A 25,869-nucleotide genomic window follows, 5' to 3' on the forward strand; every position below is an offset into this window, starting at 1 on the left:
CTATCTACCGATATAAAATGTCCAGCTGGTAGAAAATGGGTGTAACAAAAGAGAATCCATATTATGTGTATATATAGCAGTGGGTAGAGGAGAGAGAAAGCAGAAGTCAGGACTATGTAATGTACAACATAGAGTATATAGTGCAGGGGTCAGGAGTATGTAATGTACAACATAGAGTATATAGTGCAGGGGTCAGGAGTATGTAATGTACAATATAAATTATACAGTGTAAGGGTCAGGACTCATAAGTCAGGCACAGTCAGAGAACATAAAAGAAAAGAAAAAGGAGGCGCAAACACCTAGTGCATTACCCGTGGTCACTGTTTATAAAATTTTATTAAAATGCCAAATGCATACTCACAGACATGAAGATAATTAAAATCGTGTTACAAGAATCCATCACACATGAACTGGAACATGTCCTTGAAGATAGGACTGCTAACGCGTTTCGGGAGTCAAGCTCCCTTCCTCAGAGTTGGTCATACCAGTAGCAGATCAAAATATATATTAGCTTCAGTTAAACCGGTTCATCCCCCTTCCACCCCCCAGAGGGAGTGGGCGGGACCATCCAGTGCACCAAATTAATGGTTTTAGATGTTTCTATATCTTTTAGCTGTACATGCACAGGTTACTTGAGTTATGCAATATTATTATTATTTTTTATCATTATTTTTAATTAAGGAAAGCCCATTAAGGAAATCCAGCATCCCTATTCCAGAGTCATATACCAGCACAAAGCGCCTGTAATGGTGCAATGAGGTGAGCGGCCATTGCACCTAAATGATTTCTGCTCACTTCGGATCACATCACTGGAACTTCACCAAATTGTTTTAAAGAGAAATCACCAATTGTCACTTTATTTATTTGAGCACCTTGAACTTAATTTGATCACTAACAGTCACATCAATTATTGCACAAGGACTTTATATTTATTTATCATCTATTTATTTATTCATTATTCATTTATCCTTATTGAGAGATAAAATTTCACTATCACGGACTTTCAACACTTATCTGCACTTCTAAATTTAAACTATTGAATTTTTGTATTTTACAGATATCTATTTTTTTTAATATTGTATGATTTTTATATATAGATTTTATACATTAGTTTATACACTTAGATTAATATTGGAACACGTGGATTCATCACTCATACATAATTTATTCATCTAATTCAAGTCCTATTGTTTTTATTTTACGTTTTATTCAGGATTTTTATAGCATGATGCAAAGTCAGCTCTCCTAGAACCTTTGAGATTTCATTCCATTAGCGCGGATTCATTTTGTGATAATATAACAAAATAATACTTCGGGATCGGGATTGGCAGATACCTTATAAAAAAAACTTACTAAACGGTAAATTTAGCACTGCAGATATGCCAGTGCCACCCCCTTTCGCTGATGTCACTCTTCTAAATCCTGCTGCTGGACATCCAATAGGAAATGTCCACATCACACAGCCACATCACCGGGTAAGAGGAGACTTTATTGTAAAGGAGAGAGCAGTACGGAGGATCCACCTAGATCCCCCATCATCTGATAAACACATAGAAACAATGTATTCAGTCAGTGTGTGTGTTTCCTACAGATGGATCCAGTAATGGGAACCCACCAGAGAGATGTCCCCGTCCTCTGTATTCCCGGGATTCCACACAGGAAGGTCACACCATCCCTCAATGTTACAAGGTTGGTGGGACAGTAGTAGTAGCGACGCCCCGGATCGGCCCGTGGGTCTGCTAAATGTTACCGATCCCCGATCCAGCTATTTTGCCAGTATCGGGGCTGATATCCGATCCGAATATCCCTATTAATGACCCACCTGTGCTGATCTCTGTAGGAGTGTCCTCCTCTATAAATGTTCCCGTTATTCCATCCTCCTCCATAGACTGCTGATCATCCCTCACATACCTCTCTTCTTCTTCTGCTTTAACCTCAAATTCTATATCGATTGGATCTCCACTCTAAATCAAGAAAATAATAGAAGAGGTCATCTGTAAAACATAAACTTAAATATTGTGACATCACATTTAAAAATATCACTTCAATGAGTCCATGTTCTAGATGCTCCGTCCCACCAACCTTGTAACATTGAGGGATGGTGTGACCTTCCTGTGTGGAATCCCGGGAATACAGAGGACGGGGACATCTCTCTGGTGGGTTCCTGGTATTAGGTGGCTCCATCATATCCTTCTGTCCTTCTGAAAACTTCTCCATCACTCCATACTCCTCATCCTCCTCTTCATACTCTTCTTTAACAACAATATTATAATCCCCGAGGTTTCCACTCTGAATATATAATAAAAATGACATCAATGGTAACAATGCAGATAATGTACAGATCCTAATGATACTATCAGTGATTGTTCCTCATCTACCTGATGATGGTGAGGGATGGTGTGACCTTCCTGTGTGGAATCCCGGGAATACAGAGGACGGGGACATCTCTCTGGTGGGTTCCCATTACTGGATCTATCTGTAGGAAACACACACACTGACTGAATACATTGTTTCTATGTGTTTATCAGATGATGGGGGATCTAGGTGGATCCTCCGTACTGCTCTCTCCTTTACAATAAAGTCTCCTCTTACCCGGTGATGTGAGGGGCGGATGATTCTCCATCATGACGTCCTTGTAGAGATCCTTGTGTCCTTCTAAATAATCCCACTCCTACATGGAGAAATAGACAGTGACATCCTGACACCTTATAGGAACCTGACACACACAATGATACAGTCACCTTCCAGACACATCCCTTGTCTGTTACTGGATAATAGTTAGTGAGGTTGAAAAAAGACATCAGTCCATCCAGTTCAACCTATGATGTGTGTGTGTGTTTGCTGTTAACCGTACATTGTATACCCCTGTATGTTGTACATTGTATACCCCTGTATGTTGTGGTCTTTAAGGTGCCCATCTAATAGTTTTTTGAAACTATCGATGCTCTCTGCTGATACGACTGTTTGCGGAAGAGAATTCCACATCCTTACTGCTCTGACAGTGAAGAACCCCTTACGTATTTTAAGGTTAAACCGCCTTTCCTCTAGTTTTAGTGAGTGGCCACGTGTCTTATTGTATTCCCTTTCTCTGAATAGTTTGTTCCTTATGCTCGGGTCGCCAGTACAGTATTTGTACATTGATATCATATCCCCCCTCAATCGTCTCTTCTCCAGAGAGAATAGGTTCAGTGCTTGTAGTCTTTCCTCATAGCTGATGTCCTCCATTCCCTTAATTATTTTTTTTGCCCTTCTTTGGACTTTCTTCAGTTCCAGCACATCCTTCCTGAGGACCGGTGCCCAGAACTGGACAGAATACTCCAGATGTGTCCGGACCAGAGTCTTGTAGAGTGGAAGAATAATCTCTTTATTTCTGGAGTGAATCCCCTTCTTTATACATCCCAGGACTGGCCAAGCATGTCTCCAGGTCTACACCCTATTAAGCATCTGTTGGATATCCTCAAACGGAAGGTGGAGGAGCGCAAGGTCTCTAACATCCACCAGCTCCGTGATGATGTCATGGAGGAGTTGAAGAGGACTCCAGTGGCAACCTGTGAAGCTCCAGTGTACCCCATGCCCAAAGAGGGTTAAGGCAGTGCAGGAAAATAATGGTGGACACACAAAATATTGACACTTTGGGCCCAGTTCGGACATTGTCACTTAGGGGTGTACTCACTTTTGTTGCCAGCGGTTTAGACATTAATGGCTGTGTGTTGAGTTATTTTGAGGGGACAGCAAATTTACACTGTTATACAAGCTGTACACTCACTACTTTACATTGTAGCAAAGTGTCCAGTGTAGAGTGGGAGAATAATCTCTTTATTTCTGGAGTGAATCCCCTTTTTTATACATCCCAGTATTCTGTTGGCTTTGCTTGCAGCGGCTTGGCATTGCATGCCACTGCCAAGCCTGTTGTCCACCAGTACCCCCAGGTCCTTTTCCATCCTAGACTCACCCAGAGGTTTCCCCCCCAGTAGGTAGCTTGCTTTCTGCTTTCTGGCACCCAAGTGCATTACTTTACATTTTTCAATATTAAACCTCATCTGCCATGTAGTTGCCCACCCCGTTATTTTGTTCAGATCCGCTTGTAAGGTTTCCACATCCTGTCCAGAAGATATTGGCATGCTTAGTTTAGTATCATCCGCAAATACTGAGATTTTACTCGATATCCCCTCCTCTAGATCATTTATGAATAAATTAAATAGGATTGGCCCCAGGACAGAACCCTGGGGGACCCCACTTTCCACACCCGCCCAATCTGAGTACTCCCCATTAATCACCACTAGGCATGTGACGGTATCAGATTTTCATGCTGCGATTAATTGATTAGGGTTTTGTCACGGTATACGGTATTATCACGGTATTCAATTATTAAACTTAAATTATTAAATTTCTACCTCACTTAAATTTCATTGCTGAATTTAGGGACTTTGGTTCACTTTTGCACATAATTATATAGTCAGTCAGTACAGATCCAGGCCTAAAATAAGCCATCAAGCAGTGTCTGGCCTACCTGGTGATGACTGGTCCTGGCGCTCAGCTCTGATCCGATGGCCTGGTCATTAGGGGCTAAATCCTTACGGCCCAGAAGTGGTTAAACCTGCAGGAGGACCAGTGTTTTTATTTGTAAATTACTTTTCACATGCTTTAGGCCTAGTTCACATGTATGCGGGTTGGCGGTTCACATGTATGCGGGTTGGCGGTTCACATGTATGCGGGTTGGCGGCCCACATTTGCACAGGCATAGCAGCCCATTGATTTGAATGGGCTGCTATGCCCTCATTTTACGCAGAAAAAAGGTGCATGCAGCATTTTAAAAAAATGCAGTGGCCTTTAAATCCATCTTACTTCTGCACCATGTGACTTACCTGCAGTTTTTGCTCTGGCAAGCTTTCTGCGTTTTTAAATACATGGGCCCAGCATTTAAAAACACAGTTTGCATGTGCAGGAACTGCAAGTATGTCGCATGGTGCAAAAGCAGGATGGTGTTCATGGCCACTGCATTTTTTAGAATTCTGCATGCGGTTTTTTTCAGCTGAAAACGCAGGCATAGCAGCCCAACCCCATTCAAATCAATGGGCTGCTATCCCTATCCCTGTGCAAATATGGGCCGCCAACCCACATACATGTGAACCGCCAACCCACATACATGTGAACCGCTAACCCACATACATGTGAACCGCTAACCCGCATACATGTGAACCGCTAACCCGCATACATGTGAACCAGGCCTAAAGCAATAGTAAAGTAATTTACAAATAAAAACACCGGTCCTCCTGCAGGTTTAACCACTTCTGGGCCGCAAGGATTTGCCCCCTTAATGACCAGGCCATCGGATCGAAGCGCCAGGACCAGTCCTCACCAGGTAGGCCAGACACTGCTTGATGGCTATATAATAATGTAATGTGGGCTGCTATGCCCGTGTCTGTCTGTCTGTCTGTCTGTCTGTCTGTCTGTCTGTCTGTCTGTCTGTCTGTCTGTCTGTCTGTCTGTCTGTCTGTCTGTCTGTCTGTCTGTCTGTCTGTCTGTCTGTCTGTCTGTCTGTCTGTCTGTCTGTCTGTCTGTCTGTCTGTCTGTCTGTCTGTCTGTCTGTCTGTCTGTCTGTCTGTCTGTCTGTCTGTCTGTCTGTCTGTCTGTCTGTCTGTCTGTCTGTCTGTCTGTCTGTCTGTCTGTCTGTCTGTCTGTCTGTCTGTCTGTCTGTCTGTCTGTCTGTCTGTCTATCTATCTATCTATCTATCTATCTATCTATCTATCTATCTATCTATCTATCTATCTATCTATCTATCTATCTATCTATCTATCTATCTATCTATCTATCTATCTATCTATCTATCTATCTATCTATCTATCTATCTATCTATATCTCCATCTATCTATATCTCCATCTATCTATATCTCCATCTATCTATATCTCCATCTATCTATATCTCCATCTATCTATATCTCCATCTAGCTGTCTCTCCATCTAGCTGTCTCTCCATCTAGCTGTCTCTCCATCTAGCTGTCTCCCCATCTAGCTGTCTCTCCATCTAGCTGTCTCCCCATCTAGCTGTCTCTCCATCTAGCTGTCTCTCCATCTAGCTGTCTCCCCATCTAGCTGTCTCTCCATCTAGCTGTCTCCCCATCTAGCTGTCTCCCCATCTAGCTGTCTCTCCATCTAGCTGTCTCCCCATCTAGCTGTCTCTCCATCTATCTATATCTCCATCTAGCTGTCTCTCCATCTAGCTGTCTCTCCATCTAGCTGTCTCCCCATCTAGCTGTCTCCCCATCTAGCTGTCTCCCCATCTAGCTGTCTCTCCATCTAGCTGTCTCCCCATCTAGCTGTCTCTCCATCTAGCTGTCTCTCCATCTAGCTGTCTCCCCATCTAGCTGTCTCCCCATCTAGCTGTCTCTCCATCTAGCTGTCTCCCCATCTAGCTGTCTCCCCATCTAGCTGTCTCTCCATCTAGCTGTCTCCCCATCTAGCTGTCTCTCCATCTAGCTGTCTCTCCATCTAGCTGTCTCTCCATCTAGCTGTCTCCCCATCTAGCTGTCTCCCCATCTAGCTGTCTCTCCATCTAGCTGTCTCCCCATCTAGCTGTCTCCCCATCTAGCTGTCTCCCCATCTAGCTGTCTCCCCATCTAGCTGTCTCTCCATCTAGCTGTCCCCCCATCTAGCTGTCTCCCCATCTAGCTGTCTCTCCATCTAGCTGTCTCTCCATCTAGCTGTCTCCCCATCTAGCTGTCTCTCCATCTAGCTGTCTCTCCATCTAGCTGTCTCCCCCATCTAGCTGTCTCCCCATCTAGCTGTCTCCCCATCTAGCTGTCTCCCCATCTAGCTGTCTCCCCATCTAGCTGTCTCCCCATCTAGCTGTCTCTCCATCTAGCTGTCTCCCCATCTAGCTGTCTCCCCATCTAGCTGTCTCTCCATCTAGCTGTCTCTCCATCTAGCTGTCTCCCCATCTAGCTGTCTCTCCATCTAGCTGTCTCCCCATCTAGCTGTCTCCCCATCTAGCTGTCTCTCCATCTAGCTGTCTCCCCATCTAGCTGTCTCCCCATCTAGCTGTCTCTCCATCTAGCTGTCTCTCCATCTAGCTGTCTCCCCATCTAGCTGTCTCTCCATCTAGCTGTCTCCCCATCTAGCTGTCTCCCCATCTAGCTGTCTCTCCATCTAGCTGTCTCCCCATCTAGCTGTCTCCCCATCTAGCTGTCTCTCCATCTAGCTGTCTCCCCATCTAGCTGTCTCCCCATCTAGCTGTCTCCCCATCTAGCTGTCTCCCCATCTAGCTGTCTCCCCATCTAGCTGTCTCCCCATCTAGCTGTCTCTCCATCTAGCTGTCTCTCCATCTAGCTGTCTCCCCATCTAGCTGTCTCTCCATCTAGCTGTCTCTCCATCTAGCTGTCTCCCCATCTAGCTGTCTCTCCATCTAGCTGTCTCCCCATCTAGCTGTCTCTCCATCTAGCTGTCTCCCCATCTAGCTGTCTCCCCATCTAGCTGTCTCTCCATCTAGCTGTCTCTCCATCTAGCTGTCTCCCCATCTAGCTGTCTCTCCATCTAGCTGTCTCTCCATCTAGCTGTCTCTCCATCTAGCTGTCTCTCCATCTAGCTGTCTCCCCATCTAGCTGTCTCTCCATCTAGCTGTCTCTCCATCTAGCTGTCTCCCCATCTAGCTGTCTCTCCATCTAGCTGTCTCTCCATCTAGCTGTCTCTCCATCTAGCTGTCTCCCCATCTAGCTGTCTCTCCATCTAGCTGTCTCTCCATCTAGCTGTCTCTCCATCTAGCTGTCTCCCCATCTAGCTGTCTCCCCATCTAGCTGTCTCCCCATCTAGCTGTCTCCCCATCTAGCTGTCTCTCCATCTAGCTGTCTCCCCATCTAGCTGTCTCTCCATCTAGCTGTCTCTCCATCTAGCTGTCTCCCCATCTAGCTGTCTCCCCATCTAGCTGTCTCTCCATCTAGCTGTCTCCCCATCTAGCTGTCTCCCCATCTAGCTGTCTCTCCATCTAGCTGTCTCCCCATCTAGCTGTCTCTCCATCTAGCTGTCTCTCCATCTAGCTGTCTCTCCATCTAGCTGTCTCCCCATCTAGCTGTCTCCCCATCTAGCTGTCTCTCCATCTAGCTGTCTCCCCATCTAGCTGTCTCCCCATCTAGCTGTCTCCCCATCTAGCTGTCTCCCCATCTAGCTGTCTCTCCATCTAGCTGTCCCCCCATCTAGCTGTCTCCCCATCTAGCTGTCTCTCCATCTAGCTGTCTCTCCATCTAGCTGTCTCCCCATCTAGCTGTCTCTCCATCTAGCTGTCTCTCCATCTAGCTGTCTCCCCCATCTAGCTGTCTCCCCATCTAGCTGTCTCCCCATCTAGCTGTCTCCCCATCTAGCTGTCTCCCCATCTAGCTGTCTCCCCATCTAGCTGTCTCTCCATCTAGCTGTCTCCCCATCTAGCTGTCTCCCCATCTAGCTGTCTCTCCATCTAGCTGTCTCTCCATCTAGCTGTCTCCCCATCTAGCTGTCTCTCCATCTAGCTGTCTCCCCATCTAGCTGTCTCCCCATCTAGCTGTCTCTCCATCTAGCTGTCTCTCCATCTAGCTGTCTCTCCATCTAGCTGTCTCCCCATCTAGCTGTCTCCCCATCTAGCTGTCTCTCCATCTAGCTGTCTCCCCATCTAGCTGTCTCTCCATCTAGCTGTCTCCCCATCTAGCTGTCTCCCCATCTAGCTGTCTCTCCATCTAGCTGTCTCCCCATCTAGCTGTCTCCCCATCTAGCTGTCTCCCCATCTAGCTGTCTCCCCATCTAGCTGTCTCCCCATCTAGCTGTCTCCCCATCTAGCTGTCTCTCCATCTAGCTGTCTCTCCATCTAGCTGTCTCTCCATCTAGCTGTCTCCCCATCTAGCTGTCTCTCCATCTAGCTGTCTCCCCATCTAGCTGTCTCTCCATCTAGCTGTCTCCCCATCTAGCTGTCTCCCCATCTAGCTGTCTCTCCATCTAGCTGTCTCTCCATCTAGCTGTCTCCCCATCTAGCTGTCTCCCCATCTAGCTGTCTCTCCATCTAGCTGTCTCTCCATCTAGCTGTCTCTCCATCTAGCTGTCTCTCCATCTAGCTGTCTCTCCATCTAGCTGTCTCCCCATCTAGCTGTCTCTCCATCTAGCTGTCTCTCCATCTATCTAGTGACAGTGTATGGTAAAAAAAACTTGCAGACGCTTTTGTAGAAGGCACTGTGTCTCTCTGAGCCCAGGAAGGAAGCATGTGGGTGTGTGCTGAGTGGGAGCCGTCTGATTGGTTACAGGGAGGAGCCAAGTCTCTCACTCTAGGATCATATTACCAGAGCTGTTTTCTATTGAGTGAGTGAACTGCTGAGTGAGGAATGAGTCATCCAAATGTATCAATTCACAAGTCAGACTGAGGAGCAGAGAATCTCGGTATTTTAAAAATGCCACAATAACAATACCGTGGGTATGCAATACCGCAATATATCGAAATACCGAAAACCGGCATATGTCTAATCACCACCCTTTGCAACCTCCCCTGGAGCCAGTTCTCTATCCAGGTACTCACCTTATGGTCCATACCTACCTTCCTTAGTTTGTACAGTAAGCGTTTGTGGGGAACGGTGTCAAAGGCCTTTGCAAAGTCCAGATACACCACATCCACAGGCTTACCTTTATCTAGGTGGCAGCTCACTTCATCGTAGAAGGTTAATAGATTGGTTTGGCAAGAACGATTTTTCATGAATCCATGCTGATTACTACTAATAATACCGTTTTCATTACTAAAGTCTTGTATGTGGTCCCTTAACATCCCCTCCAAAATTTTGCAGACTACTGATGTTAGGCTGACCGGCCTATAGTTACCTGGGATATATCTCGGCCCCTTTTTAAATATTGGTACCACGTTGGCTTTTTTCCAATCAGCTGGCACCATTCCCATCTGTAAACTATCCTTAAAGATCAAGAATAATGGTCTGGCAATCACCTGGCTAAGCTCTTTAAGAACCCTCGGGTGCAAGCCATCCGGTCCCGGTGATTTATTTATGTTAACCACTTAAGCCCCGGAAGATTTTACCCCCTTCCTGACCAGGGCCTATTTTGAGACTCGGCACTGTGTGACTTTAACGGACAATTGCGCGGTCGTGCGACGCTGTACCTAAACAAATTTGATGTCCTTTTTTTCCCACAAACAGAGTTTTCTTTTGGTGGTATTTGATCACCTGTGTGATTTTTTGATCATGCGCTATAAACAAAAAAAGAGCGACAATTTTGCAAAAATAACATTATATTTCACATTTTTTTTTATATGAAATTCCCCCCCAAAAAAATGTAAAAATCTAATTTTTTTAACATTTTTGGCCAATTTGTTTTCTGCTACATATGCTTGGTAAAAAAAAAAAAATCACAATATGCGTATTTTGATTGGTTTGCGCAAAAGTTATTGCGTTTACTAACTAAGGGAAAGATTTTTGTAATTTTTGTTGTTTTTAATGGCGGCGATCTGCGATTTTTTTTTTTTGCGGGACTGAGACATTGCGGTGGACAGATCGGACCCTTGACTGACATTTTTGACACTTTTGAGGGTACCAGGGACATTACTACAGTAATCAGTGCTATACATATGCACTGTTACTGTAAAAATGACAATGTGTCCCTAGGGTTGTGCTTCAAACTGTGATTGGACATGGCTACTGGTGTAAGAACAGAGATCAACGGTCCTACATAGTAGAACCGTATGATCTCCATTTTTACACAGGGGAGAATGACAGGCGGCTTTGTTTACATTAGCCGCCTGCCTTTCTCCCTTCATGGCGGACGATCGCGAGTGACCGGCGGACATCGGGTCCGCCGGTCACATGCACGGACTTGTTCGGGAACGAGCCGGGGCGGAAGTGCGCCTCAGCGGGCGCGCGCTCGCCCGCTATTGGCTCACAAGCTAGTGACAGGCTAGTGACATATATATACGTCACTTTGCCTGGCCAGTGCTGACCGCCGCAGTATATGTACTTGCGTTGGTCGACAACCGGTTAAGTTTCTCTAGTTTAGTTCTAAGTCTATCTTCTGTTAGCCATGGCGGTATTTCCTGAGGTGTGTTGTTTAGTTTGGCCTTACAAGCTAGGTTATTGTAGCCCCCCGATTCTTTTGTGAAGACTGAAGAGAAGAAATTATTTAACATTTCCGCCTTTTCCCTGTCCTCTGTGGCCAAATCTCCCTTGTCGTCTTTTATGGGGCCAATGTGTTCTGGCCTCGCTTTCTTACTGTTTATATACTTAAAGAATTCTTTGGGGTTATTTTTACTTTCTTCCGCTATATGTCTCTCGTGTTCTATTTTAGCCACCTTGATTTCGTCTTTACATTTCTTATTACACTCTTTGTAATACTTGAATGCTGCCAATGACCCCTCAGCCTTGTATTTTTTGAAGGCCTTTCCTTTAGTATTAATATGCCTTTTTATGTTGGAGTTTAGCCACCCAGGGTTTAGTTTTGCTCTTTTAAATTTATTTCCCTTTGGAATGCACTGGCCAATCCCTTTGTTTAGTATGCTCTTGAAGCACTCCGATTTTTCCTCCGTGTTCTTTGTTCCCAGGGTTCTATCCCATTTGATATTTCCTAGCAGAGAGCACAGTTTTGGGAAATTGGCTCTTTTGAAATTGAGTGTTCTTTTATTGCCCTTATGTTTCCGATTACTATGATTAATACTGAAACTAATTGACCTATGTTCACTGTTTCCTAAGTTGCCCCGTATTTCTTGCCGAATTTTTGCCCCGTATTTCTAATGTCTCAGAATTCCCAGCACCGCTCACCTCTCCTGTCAGCAGCTCCATCATCTTTTTGGTGACTTCTAGAATCTTCTGCATGTTGTGTCTCTCAAGTTTTAGGGAGTCACATGGAGGTACTGTGATGGTCATATGATCACCTGACTTCAGAAGAGGAAATCTCTGTATTGAAGAACCAATAGGAATATCATGTAAGAATCCCAGAATCCTCCTCACTTCTCTGGTCAGGTCTGTGTATTATTATTAGAGATAAGAATGGTATCATGTGACCTCCCAGAATCCTCCTCACCTCTCCGGTCAGCAGGTAGATGATCTCCAGGGTGAGGTTTAGTATCTTCTCAGTCATATGACTTTGGTCCTCCTCCATCCTCACTGGTGCCATCATTTGATCTATACGGGTCTCCTTGTAGATGGATAACTTTGGGAAATGAAGGTAAGAATTATTTGGATGGTATTGGTCACAATAATATATGGATGAGGGGGGGGGATGGGGGCGGTAATAGGAGAGTTGCTGTACATTTAAGAACTTCTGTCCCCATGAGAATACATTTAGGCCTCTTGCACACTGCAGCTAGAAAAAGCTCAGTACAGATTTTGTTTTGGCTAAAATACAGCCCATTAAGGCCTCTTGCACACAATACTCCTGTTTGAGCATCTACTTTTTCCAGACGTTTTTTTTTTTTTTTATGTATTTGCGTGTATTCAAGCGTATTGGTGTGTATTTGGGGGCATGAAGGCTTAAAATACTGACCAAAAATGCAGATTTTTCTATTTTGTTTTTACTGAAGAATGCACAGCGCTTGTTTACACGCCTGTGTGCACAGGCACATTACAATTAATGGGCTTTATTTTAGCTCAGAGAAAAAAAGAAAAAGCTGTACTGAGCTTTTTCAAGCTGCGAGATGCTCAAACAGGAGTATCGTGTGCAAGAGGCCTTAATCTGGACTGTTTCGGGTTTGTTACATCTTGGAGGACCTTGGACCCTCCTAGCCTGCCAGATCAGAATTTCCCTTTTCTCTGTTGGGTTTGTTTGGTTTCTGAGCTGGTTTGCAGCTGAAACAGAACTCCTCTAAGAACAAGTGCTCACCAACGAATGCAGGAATTCCCTTCTTCATCTTACATAATATTCCAGAACAAATCACATGACCAGTGGGACACTAAGATGGTTAAGATTGCCAGTTCTGTAAGGTCTGAAAAATAAGTGCAGGTGGGGTGGGAGGACAATCATAGACCCCCCTCTGTCCCTCAGAGTCGCTTGAGCCCTCCAGCCCCCTATTCCCTCAGAGCCCTGAAGCCTGACTACCCCCTCAAGGTTCTCAGAGTCCTTCAGATACATTACATACAGAGGTATATACCTATATACATACAGAGGCCTCTAAAGTCTTCCAGCTTTACTAAACCCTCACATCCCCTCAGCTCCTATACTTCCCTCAGAGCCCTCAGTATTTTCCTCCCTCTGTCAATAATGGAACATATTCTTCATGGCAGGCTGGGGAATGTTTTCTTCCTCCGGACCAGCAATGTAAGGGGCTCTATGCTCCATACTCCTGACCCCTGCACTCCATCATTGTGTTGGCTGCATATTGTAATGATTGCCCATTTGCTGCCTGTGTTGTGTAATAATTGCCCTTTGTAGGCCATGTATGGTCAGGATTAGAGATGGGCTCGGGCGTGATCAAGTTTGCACGTACCCGATCCCGCCAGGAAGCCGACACTGCAGTCCACTAATCACAGGCAGTGAGACATTTACTGATCTGTGCAGCTGTGGATCGGGAAATGTCTCACTGTCTGTGATTAGCGGTGTCGGCTTCCTGGCGGGATCGGGCACGTGCAAACTTAAACACGCCCGAGCCCATCTCTAGTCAGGATGGTCATTGTCTTGTCTATTTATTATCAGTGCTGTTTGTTTAGAGGAACATATTACTAGAATTTATCTTCAAAATGAAGAAAATGTTCCAGCCCCAAAAGTGGGGAAATGTTCTAACCCTGAAGGGGTTAATCTAGGTTTCCACACTATATATGTGTGTATCATCATCTGCTGGAGATAAAAGACGTCACAGTGACTATGGAGGAAGAGGACAGACATGACGGGGGGGGGGGGGGGTTACTGGGTGTAAATAGAAAATAAGATCTTATTACCTCCTCTGCTGCCTCTTCCAGCAACGTCTCCTCTCTACTTCCTCCCGACTCACCTCTCACCCGGAACTTCCTATCTGTATTCCAGAGAGACTTCCTGTCTGGGTAGAAGTGAGATCACCACCTTGTGGAGCTCAGTGGAACTGCAGCCCTGAGAACCGTCTGGTAGTGTGAACACGGCCTTGTGCTGTGTGTGTATGTACTGTATATCCTTCCCCTTTCTCTCCTCCCTGAGTGTGTATGAAGAGGCGGAGCTCCTGCTGGAACAGCGGTCGGAGGAGGTAGCCGAGTCTAGGAGGGAGACTGACAGAAAGTGCAGCAGACTTGCAGGAGTGAGCGAGGAGGATCCAGTTCCTTTGCCATCGGAGGTGAGGAGAGTGTGAAGGATGTTTGTGACTCTGGTAGCTGAAAAGCTGGGAGTCATATTGCTCTGGTGAGTGGGGAAGCACTACTAAGGGGGCGCCCTCACCATCACGTGTGTAAGAGGTGGAAGAAGGCATGGCTACACTACAGCTGGCACAGTTTGGAGCACGGAGAACTTTCACACCTTATCAACTTTTCATTCATTTGTGGATTTAATTTAGCAAAATAAATTCATTGAAGTAGTTACAAGGTGGAAGCAGTGGACATGCAGAGAACACTATATTGGGCACAAATTATTGTATGATTACATGAATTTTCACAGGTTTTTAGTTTATTTAATATAGACGCCACTATTATGATATGAATGAAGTAGGTGTGAAGTGGAAGCAGTAGATCTGTAGAGAATATTATTTTGAGCACCTAACACTTTATAGATGAATGTATCCACATATTGTAGTGTGTATGTACTGTACACTGATCAGCTATAACATTATGATCACTGACAGGTGAAGTGAATAATATAGATTATGTCCTTACAATGGCATCTGGAAGTGGGTGGGGTATATTTGGCAGCAAGTAAACATGTTTTCACTGAAGTTGTTTTTTAAAGCAAAAAAATGGGCATTGCAGTTTGTTGTGTATGGGGCTGCAAGGGATGTGGGCGACTGGGTGTGTGTGTGTCACTTACCTGGGGATGAGGTGGCACCAGGATGCATTATGGGAAGAAGACAATCCGGCGGAGGCAATGTGATGCTTTGTCTGGTGGAGTCCATGCCTTGATGGCAGCAACAGGAAGACCTACTCAATACTAGAGAATAGTTCTAATGTTCTGGTGGGTGGGTATAATGTTCTGGTGGGTGGGTATAATGTTCGGGTGGGTGGGTATAATGTTCTGGTGGGTGGTATAATGTTCTGGTGGGTGGGTATAATGTTCTGGTGGGTGGTATAATGTTCTGGTGGGTGGTATAATGTTCGGGTGGGTGGTATAATGTTCGGGTGGGTGGGTATAATGTTCTGGTGAGCAGTAAATGAACACACAACTTAGTAAGCTAAATAAAATGAAATAAAGGAAAAAATAATTCCACCACCATTTTATTCTCAGCAGAGGAAATAGATACTAATAGGCTGCAGGAGATCTGCTTCATGTCAACCACCTCCTTTTTTCTTATCAGATCTCCTGCAGCCTATTAGCACCCATTTCCCTTTCTATGTCTCAGCAGATCTCCTGCAGCCTATCAGCACCCATTTCCCTATTAGAGAATAAAATGGCGGTAGTTCCAATGTTTTATGTCACACGATATTAGCGCAATGGATTAGGAAACAGAAAATGTCAGTAAAAAACCCAGTGCAGTAATTTTGGGGTCACAGACACAATCTATCCCCCAATTCATAGATCCTAGAGAAGAGTTTGTTGTGGAAGTGAAGTTGGGTACAAGTCAATGAAACCCCCGACACTCCCAGCTGAGAACAATGAAGGAGATTACTATTCCAATCCTCCAACCAGTTTTCTGGCTGGGAAGGTCTGGGAGTCAATATTTCCCCAGCTGACCAGGAACAATGAAGGAGTTTACTATTCAAATCCTCAAAAACTCGTTTTCCCACTCGCTATTTCCCCAGCTGGCAGAGACAAGACTTCTTATAGAGTGTCAGCTTCTTGCATTGTCCAGCATCGGGAAATGGGGGATAAATACAATGAGCCCTCCCCTTAAATCCATAAATCCCGCCCTCTTATCATCAACGTAAAAGATGTGATAAATCATCTACGCATTTCACCTCATCAGTATCCAGTGATCAACCATAAAGTGACCCCAAAGTCCATCCAACGTCTCCTTTATACTTTAATAAATGATATCACCACCAATAAATGTCTCCAAACCTCCAGAGCTTCCTCCTCCAAATCTCAGTATATGCTCCAGGAAGCCATGTGTAGTGGACTACAAAACTCCTCCTTCCCCAAACACCAATCCCGTGCTCTCTTGGTGCTCACACTCAGATTGTGCGCTCACCAGACCTCCATCACCCTCCAAATAAGTGGCTCCACAATAGCTTTAGAGGAACCCTTGCTGAGAAATGCTGGACTAGGCAGTAATATATTTCTCTCCCCTTTGGTGGAGATGACCCATCTATAAGGATATACTGTACACACACACACAGCACAAGGCCGTGCTCACACTACCAGATGTTTCTCAGGGCTGCAGTTCCTCTGAGCTCCACAAGGTGGTGATCTCACTTCTACCCAGACAGGAAGTTTCTATGGAATACAGACAGGAAGTGATGTCAGATATAAATAGAAAATTCTGGGTGAGAGGTGAGTTGGGAGGAAGTAGAGAAGAGACGTTGCTGGAAGAGGCAGCAGAGGAGGTAATAAGATCTTACTTTCTATTTACACCCAGTAACCCCCCCCCGTCATGTCCGTCCTCTTCCTCCATAGTTACTGTGACGTCAGAAGGAAGAAAACATTCCCAGCCTACATGAAGAATATGTTCCATCATTGGTGTCAGAGGGAGGAAAATTCTGAGGCCTCAGTGGAAAGTAGAGGGCTTGAGGGGCTGTGAGGGTTTAGTAAAGCTGAAAGACTTAAGGGGTAAGTCAGAGAATTCTATGACATCACACTGACCTCACAGCTCCTCCTCCCAATGTCCCTCCATCTGGCTCTTTTTTCTGATGCTCTTAGGATGTGGGCGGACCCTTTTCATCCTCGCAACCAAAGCAGAACTGTTGATCCTGTATTTTATGTAATGATGTCAGAATTCCCTATGCCAAACCTTTAACCTACAGACTTGGAGGGGGGGGTGTCCCTGAAGTAGGGCTTTAAAAAAAAAATATACAGACCTTACGGGTGAAAAGGATTCTGGGACGGTCATTTATTTTTACTTTTTATGAAAACTGCTGACAGGAGAGGTAGGCGGTGCTGGGAATTCTGGGATATTATCCAGTAACAGACAAGGGATGTGTCTGGATGGTGACTGTATCATTGTGTGTGTCAGGTTCCTATAAGGTGTCAGGATGTCACTGTCTATTTCTCCATGGAGGAGTGGGAGTATTTAGAAGGACACAAGGATCTCTACAAGGACGTCATGATGGAGAATCAGCCGCCCCTCACATCACCGGGTAAGAGGAGACTTTATTGTAAAGGAGAGAGCAGTACGGAGGATCCACCTAGATCCCCCATCATCTGATAAACACATAGAAACAATGTATTCAGTCAGTGTGTGTGTTTCCTACAGATGGATCCAGTAATGGGAACCCACCAGAGAGATGTCCCCATCCTCTGTATTCCCGGGATTCCACACAGGAAGGTCACACCATCCCCCACCATCATCAGGTAGATGATTGTCAATGATTAGTAGTTCTGATTTATACACAGTATATTTGTTACAATGAATGTTTTATTATATATTCAGAGTGGAAACCTCGGGGATGATAATATTGATGTTAAAGAAGAGTATAAAGAGGAGGATGAGGAGTATGGAGTGATGGAGGAGTTTTCAGAAGGACACAAGGATATGATGGAGCCACCTAATACCAGGTACCCACCAGAGAGATGTCCCCGTCCTCTGTATTCCCGGGATTACACACAGGAAGATCACTCCATCCCTCACTGTTACAAGGTTGGTGTGACAGAGCTTTTAAAACACAGACTCCTGAAGAGAATATGTGGATTTGTTAGGTGATGTCACAATAATAAGTCTTATATTTTACACATTATATTTTCTCTCGCTTTGATTTAGAGTGGAGATCCAATCGATATAGAATTTGAGGTTAAAGCAGAAGAAGAAGAGAGGTATGTGAGGGATGATCAGCAATCTATGGAGGAGGATGGAATAACGGGGACATTTATAGAGGAGGACACTCCTACAGAGATCAGCACAGGTGGGTCATTAACATTAAATACATTCCTCCACCAATACTGCTCACTGATTGGTCCAGATTAGGCTGGGGACTGGGTGATATTAGCCTGAGGGAGGAGTCAATAACCCAAAGATGGAGGTCTTCAGGATCAGTCCAGTCTTCATCTTGGTTGTTCTCCCCCATCCTCACTCTCTGACCTCTGGTGGGGCTCAGCCCCGCTGTTATTCATGACTAAATCATGGACTAAATAAGGAAGTGCAGAACTTCTTGTGTTGGGAAGATGGCAATGAGTGATAGAGGGGGAGGGGACACTCGTCCTATAATCCCCTCATCACGGTCACTCCTATAAAATACAGTTCTCGTTGTTTCCTCACTCTCTGACTAAGCTCCATGAATAAAGAAATGAACTGGTAGGAGATTCAGAGGACCAATTTACTAGTTACCTTGAGGTTGGAATTGTAAGATCCTCAGAGACAGGGGTAGACTGACAACTCATAGGGCCCCCGGGCAATAGGAGTTCATCGTGCCCCCATGTCCACACTCAAGCCACACCTACATATGCATAGAGGTGACATTTAAATATCTACCACAACATAGCCTGCATGGAAGTTCCCGGCTTCTTTCTATAGAGTCCGCTGGGCACTTCCAGGTTTAGAGGTGGCTGCAATGTGGCAGCCATATTTGTGATGCAACCAGAGGTGTTTTATGAAAGCAGAAATATATGACAGATGCTGGACCAGCGCTATTAAACCCACAGTGTTCGGGGAAAATTATAAAAATGAATGTAAACAATAGATATAAAAGCAGATATAGAGAATCAAAAAATATTGATAAAAAAACACAATAATGATAAATGTTTCAGGTGTATATAGATACAAAGTCCACGGAGTAGAGTCTATGTAGAGATGGATGGCTGGGTGGCCGCCGGCTCTATCAGAGTTAGGAGGAGACTCTGTGCATGGTAGATAAATAAAAGAGAGAAAACAGAGCAGCGCCACCTGAGTGTAGTATTAAAACAATCCTTTATTGGCATAAAAGGTAATGGAGTGATAGGAAAGCGGGCTTTACAGCAAGTCATCCGATCCACTGAAGGGGAGGCAGGAGAGGTGTAGACAGCCCTGGGTCCTGGCTGTGTCAGTGGCTTCTGGCACTTCCTGGTGTCCTGTCGGCGTCACAGCTTCTCCCTCATCACATCCGGTGGCAGCGGGGTGGTGCTAGCGTTCGAGACATGCATGCCCCTTCGTCAGGCATTGTCTACAGACCAAAGGAAGCTCCCTCTTATATGGCTAGAGTTGGAGCCAGTGTCATCAGTTGTCAAGGAGATGGGGGAGTGGCTTGGAGCAGAGAGGAGCTAGTGTACAGCTGTGAGAGATAAGGGCTGAACATCCTAGGCTTATTAACCCTATGTGCACTTGTTAGGAGTTTTATGGGCAGTTCAGCTAAGATTGGTCACATATATGAATATGCTGCAACTGGAGAAGATATACTATACTTGAATTGGGTGTCCTGATGGAAGTTCCCTCATGGGGATTAGGGGGCTGCTGTATAGTAGAGGGTAAAGAGGGGGGGTTTAATTTGTACGGTGTCTATGCACACAAGTGAGACGGATGTGATGAGGGACAAGCTGTGACGCCGGAAGGGAACACCCGGAAGTGCCAGAAGCCACTGACACAGCCAGGACCCAGGGCTGTCTACACCTCTCCTGCCTCCCCTGCAGTGGATCGGATGACTTGCAGTAAATCCTGCTTTCCTATCACTCATGTGAGTGCATTACCTTTTATGCCAATAAAGGATTGTTTTAATACTACACTCAGGTGGCGCTGCTCTGTTCTCTCTCTTTTATTTATCGGTTTTATGAAAGCAGTAGACCTGTGTGTGAGATCATAATTTGAGCCCTAAGAGTAGGGAGAGGGGGGGTTAGAGAGGGAGGTGAGAGATGGAGAGGAGTGAGAGACAGATGGGGAAGTGGGGGGTGGGGTGAGAGACAGAGGGGAGGATGAGAGAGAGATGGGGTGAGAGGGGAGGATGAGATACAGAGTAGGTAAGAGGGAGAGGTGAGAGGCAGGGGGAGGGTGAGAGAGAGGGGGATACAGAGGAGGTGTTGGGAGAGGGGGGTGAGGGAGACAGAGAGTAGGGTGAGAGGGAGAGGTGGGGGGTGAGAGAGAGGGGGATACAGAGGAGGTGTGGGAGACAGAGGAGGCTGAGAGAGAGGGGAGAGGCAGAAGAGGTATGAGAGACAGGGGGGGTAAGAGAGGTGGGTGAGACAGACAGGGGTGTTGAGAGAGGGAAGGGGAGACAGAGAGAGTGAGAGGGGGGCATGGGGGTTGAGGAAGGGGGGACTCCCGTACCCCCCCCCCATATTACACCAGGAGACCCCCCCTCCCCTCAAAATTATACCAGCAAAATGTTCTACAATTTTCAGATGCCTATAACGTACCCATCAGCAGGGTCCTCTGATCACTATATCAGCCTGGTAAAAGAGTCAGTGTCCAGTCATGTCACACAGTCAGGGACTCCTCTCACCTTCCTTCCGGCTCAATCACCAGCTGTATGTATTAAGGAAAGATCATAGCCTGGGACCCCGACCCGCTTCGTTACTACTGCACAGGTGAGCTACTTCTAGCATCAGATCGGGTGCTGCCAGGGCCATTGTTAAAAATCATGGGACCCTATACAACCTACCTGACGCCCCCCCCCCCCCCCCCCTTAACCTCACTCCTGGTCCCACCCCTCTCCCTGCCTCAAAACAAAATGCAGCTTTGTCTTCAAGTGCGTGCAGTAGAAGGGGGAGGCAGGTACAAATACAAGTGTAAATGAGGCCTACAGCTACAGAACTTTTTCAGGATTCCACTGCATACGCAATACAGGGTACAGAATTGTGCTACGCACAGAGTGCAGGGTAAAGGGGTACACTCGTGCAGAGCCCAGGAGTAGGTTACATTCAGAGTTTAGGTTCAGGAGTGCACTACATACAGAATGAAGGGTGGAGGATTGTGCTATGTACAGAGTGAAGGGTGTAGGATTGTGCTATGTACAGAGTGCAGGGTGGAGGATTGTGCTACGTATAGAGTGCAGGGTGGAGGATTGTGCTACGTATAGAGTGCAGGGTTCAGGATTGTGCTACGTACAGAGTGCAGGGTTCAGGATTGTGCTACGTATAGAGTGCAGGGTTCAGGATTGTGCTACGTACAGAGTGCAGGGTTCAGGATTGTGCTACGTACAGAGTGCAGGGTTCAGGATTGTGCTACGTACAGAGTGCAGGGTTCAGGATTGTGCTACGTACAGAGTGCAGGGTTCAGGATTGTGCTACATACAGAGTGCAGGGTTTAGGATTGTGCTACCTAAGAGTGCAGGGTTGAGGATTGTGCTACGCACAGAATGCAGGGTTGAGGATTGTGCTACGTACAGAGTACAGGGTTCAGGATTGTGCTTTGTACAGAATGCAGGGTTCAGAATTGTGCCTTGTACAGAATGCAGTGTTCAGGATTGTGCTAGGTACTGAGAGGAGGGTTCAGGATTGTGCTATGTACAGAATGCAGGGTTCAGGATTGTGCTATGTACAGAATGCAGGGTGGAGGATTGTGCTATGTACAGAGTGCAGGGTGGAGGATTGTGCTATGTACAGAGTGCAGGGTGGAGGATTGTGCTATGTACAGAGTGCAGGGTAGAGGATTGTGCTATGTACAGAGTGCAGGGTTCAGGATTGTGCTATGTACAGAGTGCAGGGTTCAGGATTGTGCTACGTACAGAGTGCAGGGTTCAGGATTGTGCTACGTACAGAGTGCAGGGTTCAGGATTGTGCTACATACAGAGTGCAGGGTTTAGGATTGTGCTACCTAAGAGTGCAGGGTTGAGGATTGTGCTACGCACAGAATGCAGGGTTGAGGATTGTGCTACCTAAGAGTGCAGGGTTGAGGATTGTGCTACGCACAGAATGCAGGGTTGAGGATTGTGCTACGTACAGAGTGCAGGGTTCAGGATTGTGCTTTGTACAGAATGCAGGGTTCAGAATTGTGCCTTGTACAGAATGCAGTGTTCAGGATTGTGCTAGGTACTGAGAGGAGGGTTCAGGATTGTGCTATGTACAGAATGCAGGGTTCAGGATTGTGCTATTTACAGAATGCAGGGTTCAGGATTGTGCTATGTACAGAATGCAGGGTTAAGGATTGTGCTACGTACAGAATGCAGGATTCAGGATTGTGCTACGTACAGAATGCAGGGTTTAGGATTGTGCTACTTACAGAGTGCATGGTTCAGGATTGTGCTACGTACAGAATGCAGGGTTCAGGATTGTGCTACGTACAGAATGCAGGGTTCAGGATTGTGCTACGTACAGAATGCAGGGTTTAGGATTGTGCTACGTACAGAATGCAGGGTTTAGGATTGTGCTCAGGATTGTGCTATGTACAGAGTGCAGGGTGGAGGATTGTGCTATGTACAGAGTGCAGGGTAGAGGATTGTGCTATGTACAGAGTGCAGGGTAGAGGATTGTGCTATGTACAGAGTGCAGGGTGGAGGATTGTGCTATGTACAGAGTGCAGGGTGGAGGATTGTGCTATGTACAGACTGCAGGGTAGAGGATTGTGCTATGTACAGAGTGCAGGGTGGAGGATTGTGCTATGTACAGAGTGCAGGGTGGAGGATTGTGCTATGTACAGAGTGCAGGGTGGAGGATTGTGCTATGTACAGAGTGCAGGGTAGAGGATTGTGCTATGTACAGAGTGCAGGGTGGAGGATTGTGCTATGTACAGAGTGCAGGGTGGAGGAGTGTTCTATGTACAGAGTGCATGGTTCAGGGTTCAGGAGTGTGCTATGTACAGAGTGCAGGGTTCAGGAGTGTGCTATGTACAGAGTGCAGGGTAGAGGATTGTGCTACGTACACAGTGCAGGGTAGAGGATTGTGCTATGTACAGAGTGCAGGGTAGAGGATTGTGCTATGTACAGAGTGCAGGGTAGAGGATTGTGCTATGTACAGAGTGCAGGGTAGAGGATTGTGCTATGTACAGAGTGCAGGGTGGAGGATTGTGCTATGTACAGAGTGCAGGGTGGAGGATTGTGCTATGTACAGACTGCAGGGTAGAGGATTGTGCTATGTACAGAGTGCAGGGTGGAGAATTGTCCTATGTACAGAGTGCAGGGTAGAGGAGTGTGCTATGTGCAGAGTGCAGGGTAGAGGAGTGTGCTATGTGCAGAGTGCAGGGTAGAGGAGTGTGCTATGTGCAGAGTGCAGGGTTCAGGAGTGTGCTATGTACAGAGTGCAGGGTTCAGGAGTGTGCTATGTACAGAGTGCAGGGTTCAGGAGTGTGCTATGTACAGAGTGCAGGGTGGAGGATTGTGCTTTGTATAGAGTGCAGGGCGGAGGACTGTGTTATGTACAGAGCGCACATGTGCATATCTTACAGGTCATACCCTCCTCTAACAGAGCTATTCCCGTAAATTTCCCCCAGTACAGATCTCTTCTCCCCTCCCTGTCCAGTGCCTCTCTCCTCCTTTTCCAGTAAATACCTCCCTTCCCTGTCTAGGACACATCTCTCCTCTGCCACACAGAAAAGAATGGACTGTAACTTACAGGAGGTCAGGCTGTCGGTGCCGGCTTCTTCTGATGCTGCGGACTCGAGGATTGAGCTGTGTGCCCCGCCCCCCCCTCTGTTGAATATGCAGAGAGAGCAGGGAGGGTTTTGAGTGTGCTGCTGGGATCGCTGTCTCTTATATAACACAAAAGCCGGGCTTCTGTGTTTTATAAATGACTATAGTGAGCGGCAATGCAAGGGGCCAGGGCTGAAGGTTCCAGCTGGAAATAAATTAAAAAAAACTTTATTAATGCATTAAAAAACTTGAAGCTGCCAGCTGGCCGGACCCCCTGCATCGGCATCCCTGGGCCCAGCCACTGCCTCCTCAGCTCCTCTCACCAGCAGTCCCCTGCTCTCTGTGACACACATGCAGCCTCTCATGGGGCCCCCTACTGACTCCGGGCCCTCGGACCACGGCCAAAGTGCCCGACCGACCAGTCCGCCCCTGCTCAGAGACAAAGCTGCCTGATGTGGGCGGAGTCCTGGTTTAGGGGAACCAATCTGCTCATGTCTAGTAATAATCTTTTTATTTCTATTTTAGTAGATGGACAGGAGATGAGGAAAACTTCAGAGGATTGTCTCACTTTGTCTCCAGACTGTAAAGTAGAAGATGAGGACATCACACAGTATAGTCCAGGAGAAAACCCAGCTACCTCAAATGTCCATCCGGCACCACACAGTGTAGATGGACCATCGTATTCCTCTTATCCCGAGGAACCTCAGACTGTGAGGGACGGTGCCGGACCATCGTATTCCTCTTATCCTGAGGAACCTCAGACTGTGAGGGACGGTGCCGGACCATCGTATTCCTCTTATCCTGAAGAACCTCAGACTGTGAGATACGGTGCCGGACCATCGTATTCCTCTTATCCTGAGGAACCTCAGAGTGTGAGGGACAGTGCCGTCCTTCCAACACATAAGAGGTTTTCCTGTACTGAGTGCGGGAAGTGTTTCCGTTTTAAATCCTATCTTAATAGACATGAAAGAGCCCACACAGGGGAGAAGCCGTATTGCTGTCCTGAGTGTGGGAAATGTTTTTCACAGAAGTCCTTCTATCACAGACATCAGAGATCTCACACAGGAGAGAAGCCGTATTGCTGTCCTGAGTGTGGGAAATGTTTTTCACAGAAGTTTGATCTTTACAGACATCAGAGATCTCACACAGGTGAGAAGCCACACTCCTGTCCTGAGTGTGGGAAATGTTTTTATCAGAAGTCTGATCTTTACCCACATCAGAGATCTCACACGGGAGAGAAGCTGTTTCCCTGTCCTGAGTGTGGGAAGTGTTTTTCACGGAAGTCCTAACTTTACAGACATCAGAGATCTCACACGGGGGAGAAGCCATATTTCTGTCCTGAGTGCAGGAAATGTTTTTCACAGAAGTCTACTCTTTCCACACATCAGAGATTGCATACAGGCGAGAAGCCGTATTCCTGTCCTGAGTGCGGAAAATGTTTTTCATACAAGTTTGGGCTTTACACACATCAGAGATCTCACACGGGGGAGAAGCCGTATTGCTGTCCTGAGTGTGGGAAATGTTTTGTAACAAAAACAAACCTTGTTAGCCATCGGAGATCTCACACAGGGGAGAAGCCATATTTCTGCCCTGAGTGCGAGAAGTGTTTTTCACAGATATCGAGTCATTCCAGACATCAGAGATCTCACACAGGGGAGACGCCACTTTCCTGTTCTGAGTGCGGGAAATGTTTTTCAACAAAAACAACTCTTGTTAGCCATCAGAGATCTCACACAGGGGAGAAGCCATATTTTTGCCCTGAGTGCGGAAAATGTTTTTCACAGACATCCAGTCTTTCCAGACATCAGAGACTGCACACTGGTGAGAAGCCGTATTCCTGTCCTGAGTGCGGGAAATGTTTTTCAGATAAGTCCCATCTTTACAGACATCAGAGATCTCACAAGGAGAAGAAGCCGTATTCCTGTCCTGAGTGTGGGAAATGGTTTTCACAGAAGTCCAGTCTTTACAGACATCAGAGATCTCACACGGGGGAGAAGTCACTTTCCTGTCCTGAGTGAGGGAATTGTTCCTCACTGAAGTCCTGTCTTCCTGTGCATCACACAACCCTTGAGGTGTATTAGTGCACTGAGTGTGGGAAATGTCTTCTATATGAATGTTGGTGGACATGTGGGGAAGAAGCACACCCTGATATACATCTCAGATATACTCCATGGCTGATCTTCATCATGTAAGAAA

At 46.2% G+C, this 25,869-nt stretch overlaps 3 protein-coding genes across 3 annotated transcripts in view; 2 read left to right on the plus strand and 1 right to left on the minus strand.

Moving 5' to 3' along the window:
• LOC309550684 (uncharacterized protein) overlaps positions 1-25,869 on the plus strand; it is a 1,024,308-nt gene that overhangs the window by 245,354 nt on the left and 753,085 nt on the right. The gene's annotated exons all lie outside the window — the stretch shown is intronic.
• Positions 1-25,869, minus strand: part of LOC309550755 (uncharacterized protein) — a 318,095-nt gene that overhangs the window by 1,605 nt on the left and 290,621 nt on the right. The window lies entirely within an intron of this gene.
• On the plus strand, positions 755-25,724 carry LOC309549869 (uncharacterized protein; the record flags this gene model as incomplete). The annotated part of the gene is made up of 4 exons (XM_082250365.1): positions 755-759; positions 24,635-24,871; positions 25,022-25,304; positions 25,347-25,724. 4 exons carry the CDS (start codon positions 755-757, stop codon positions 25,689-25,691), a joined length of 870 nt encoding a protein of 289 aa, XP_082106491.1. The 3' UTR covers positions 25,692-25,724.

Source organism: Pelophylax lessonae (assembly GCF_965119305.1).
Source record: "Pelophylax lessonae genome assembly, chromosome: 3".
Taxonomy (NCBI): Eukaryota; Metazoa; Chordata; class Amphibia; order Anura; family Ranidae; genus Pelophylax; species Pelophylax lessonae.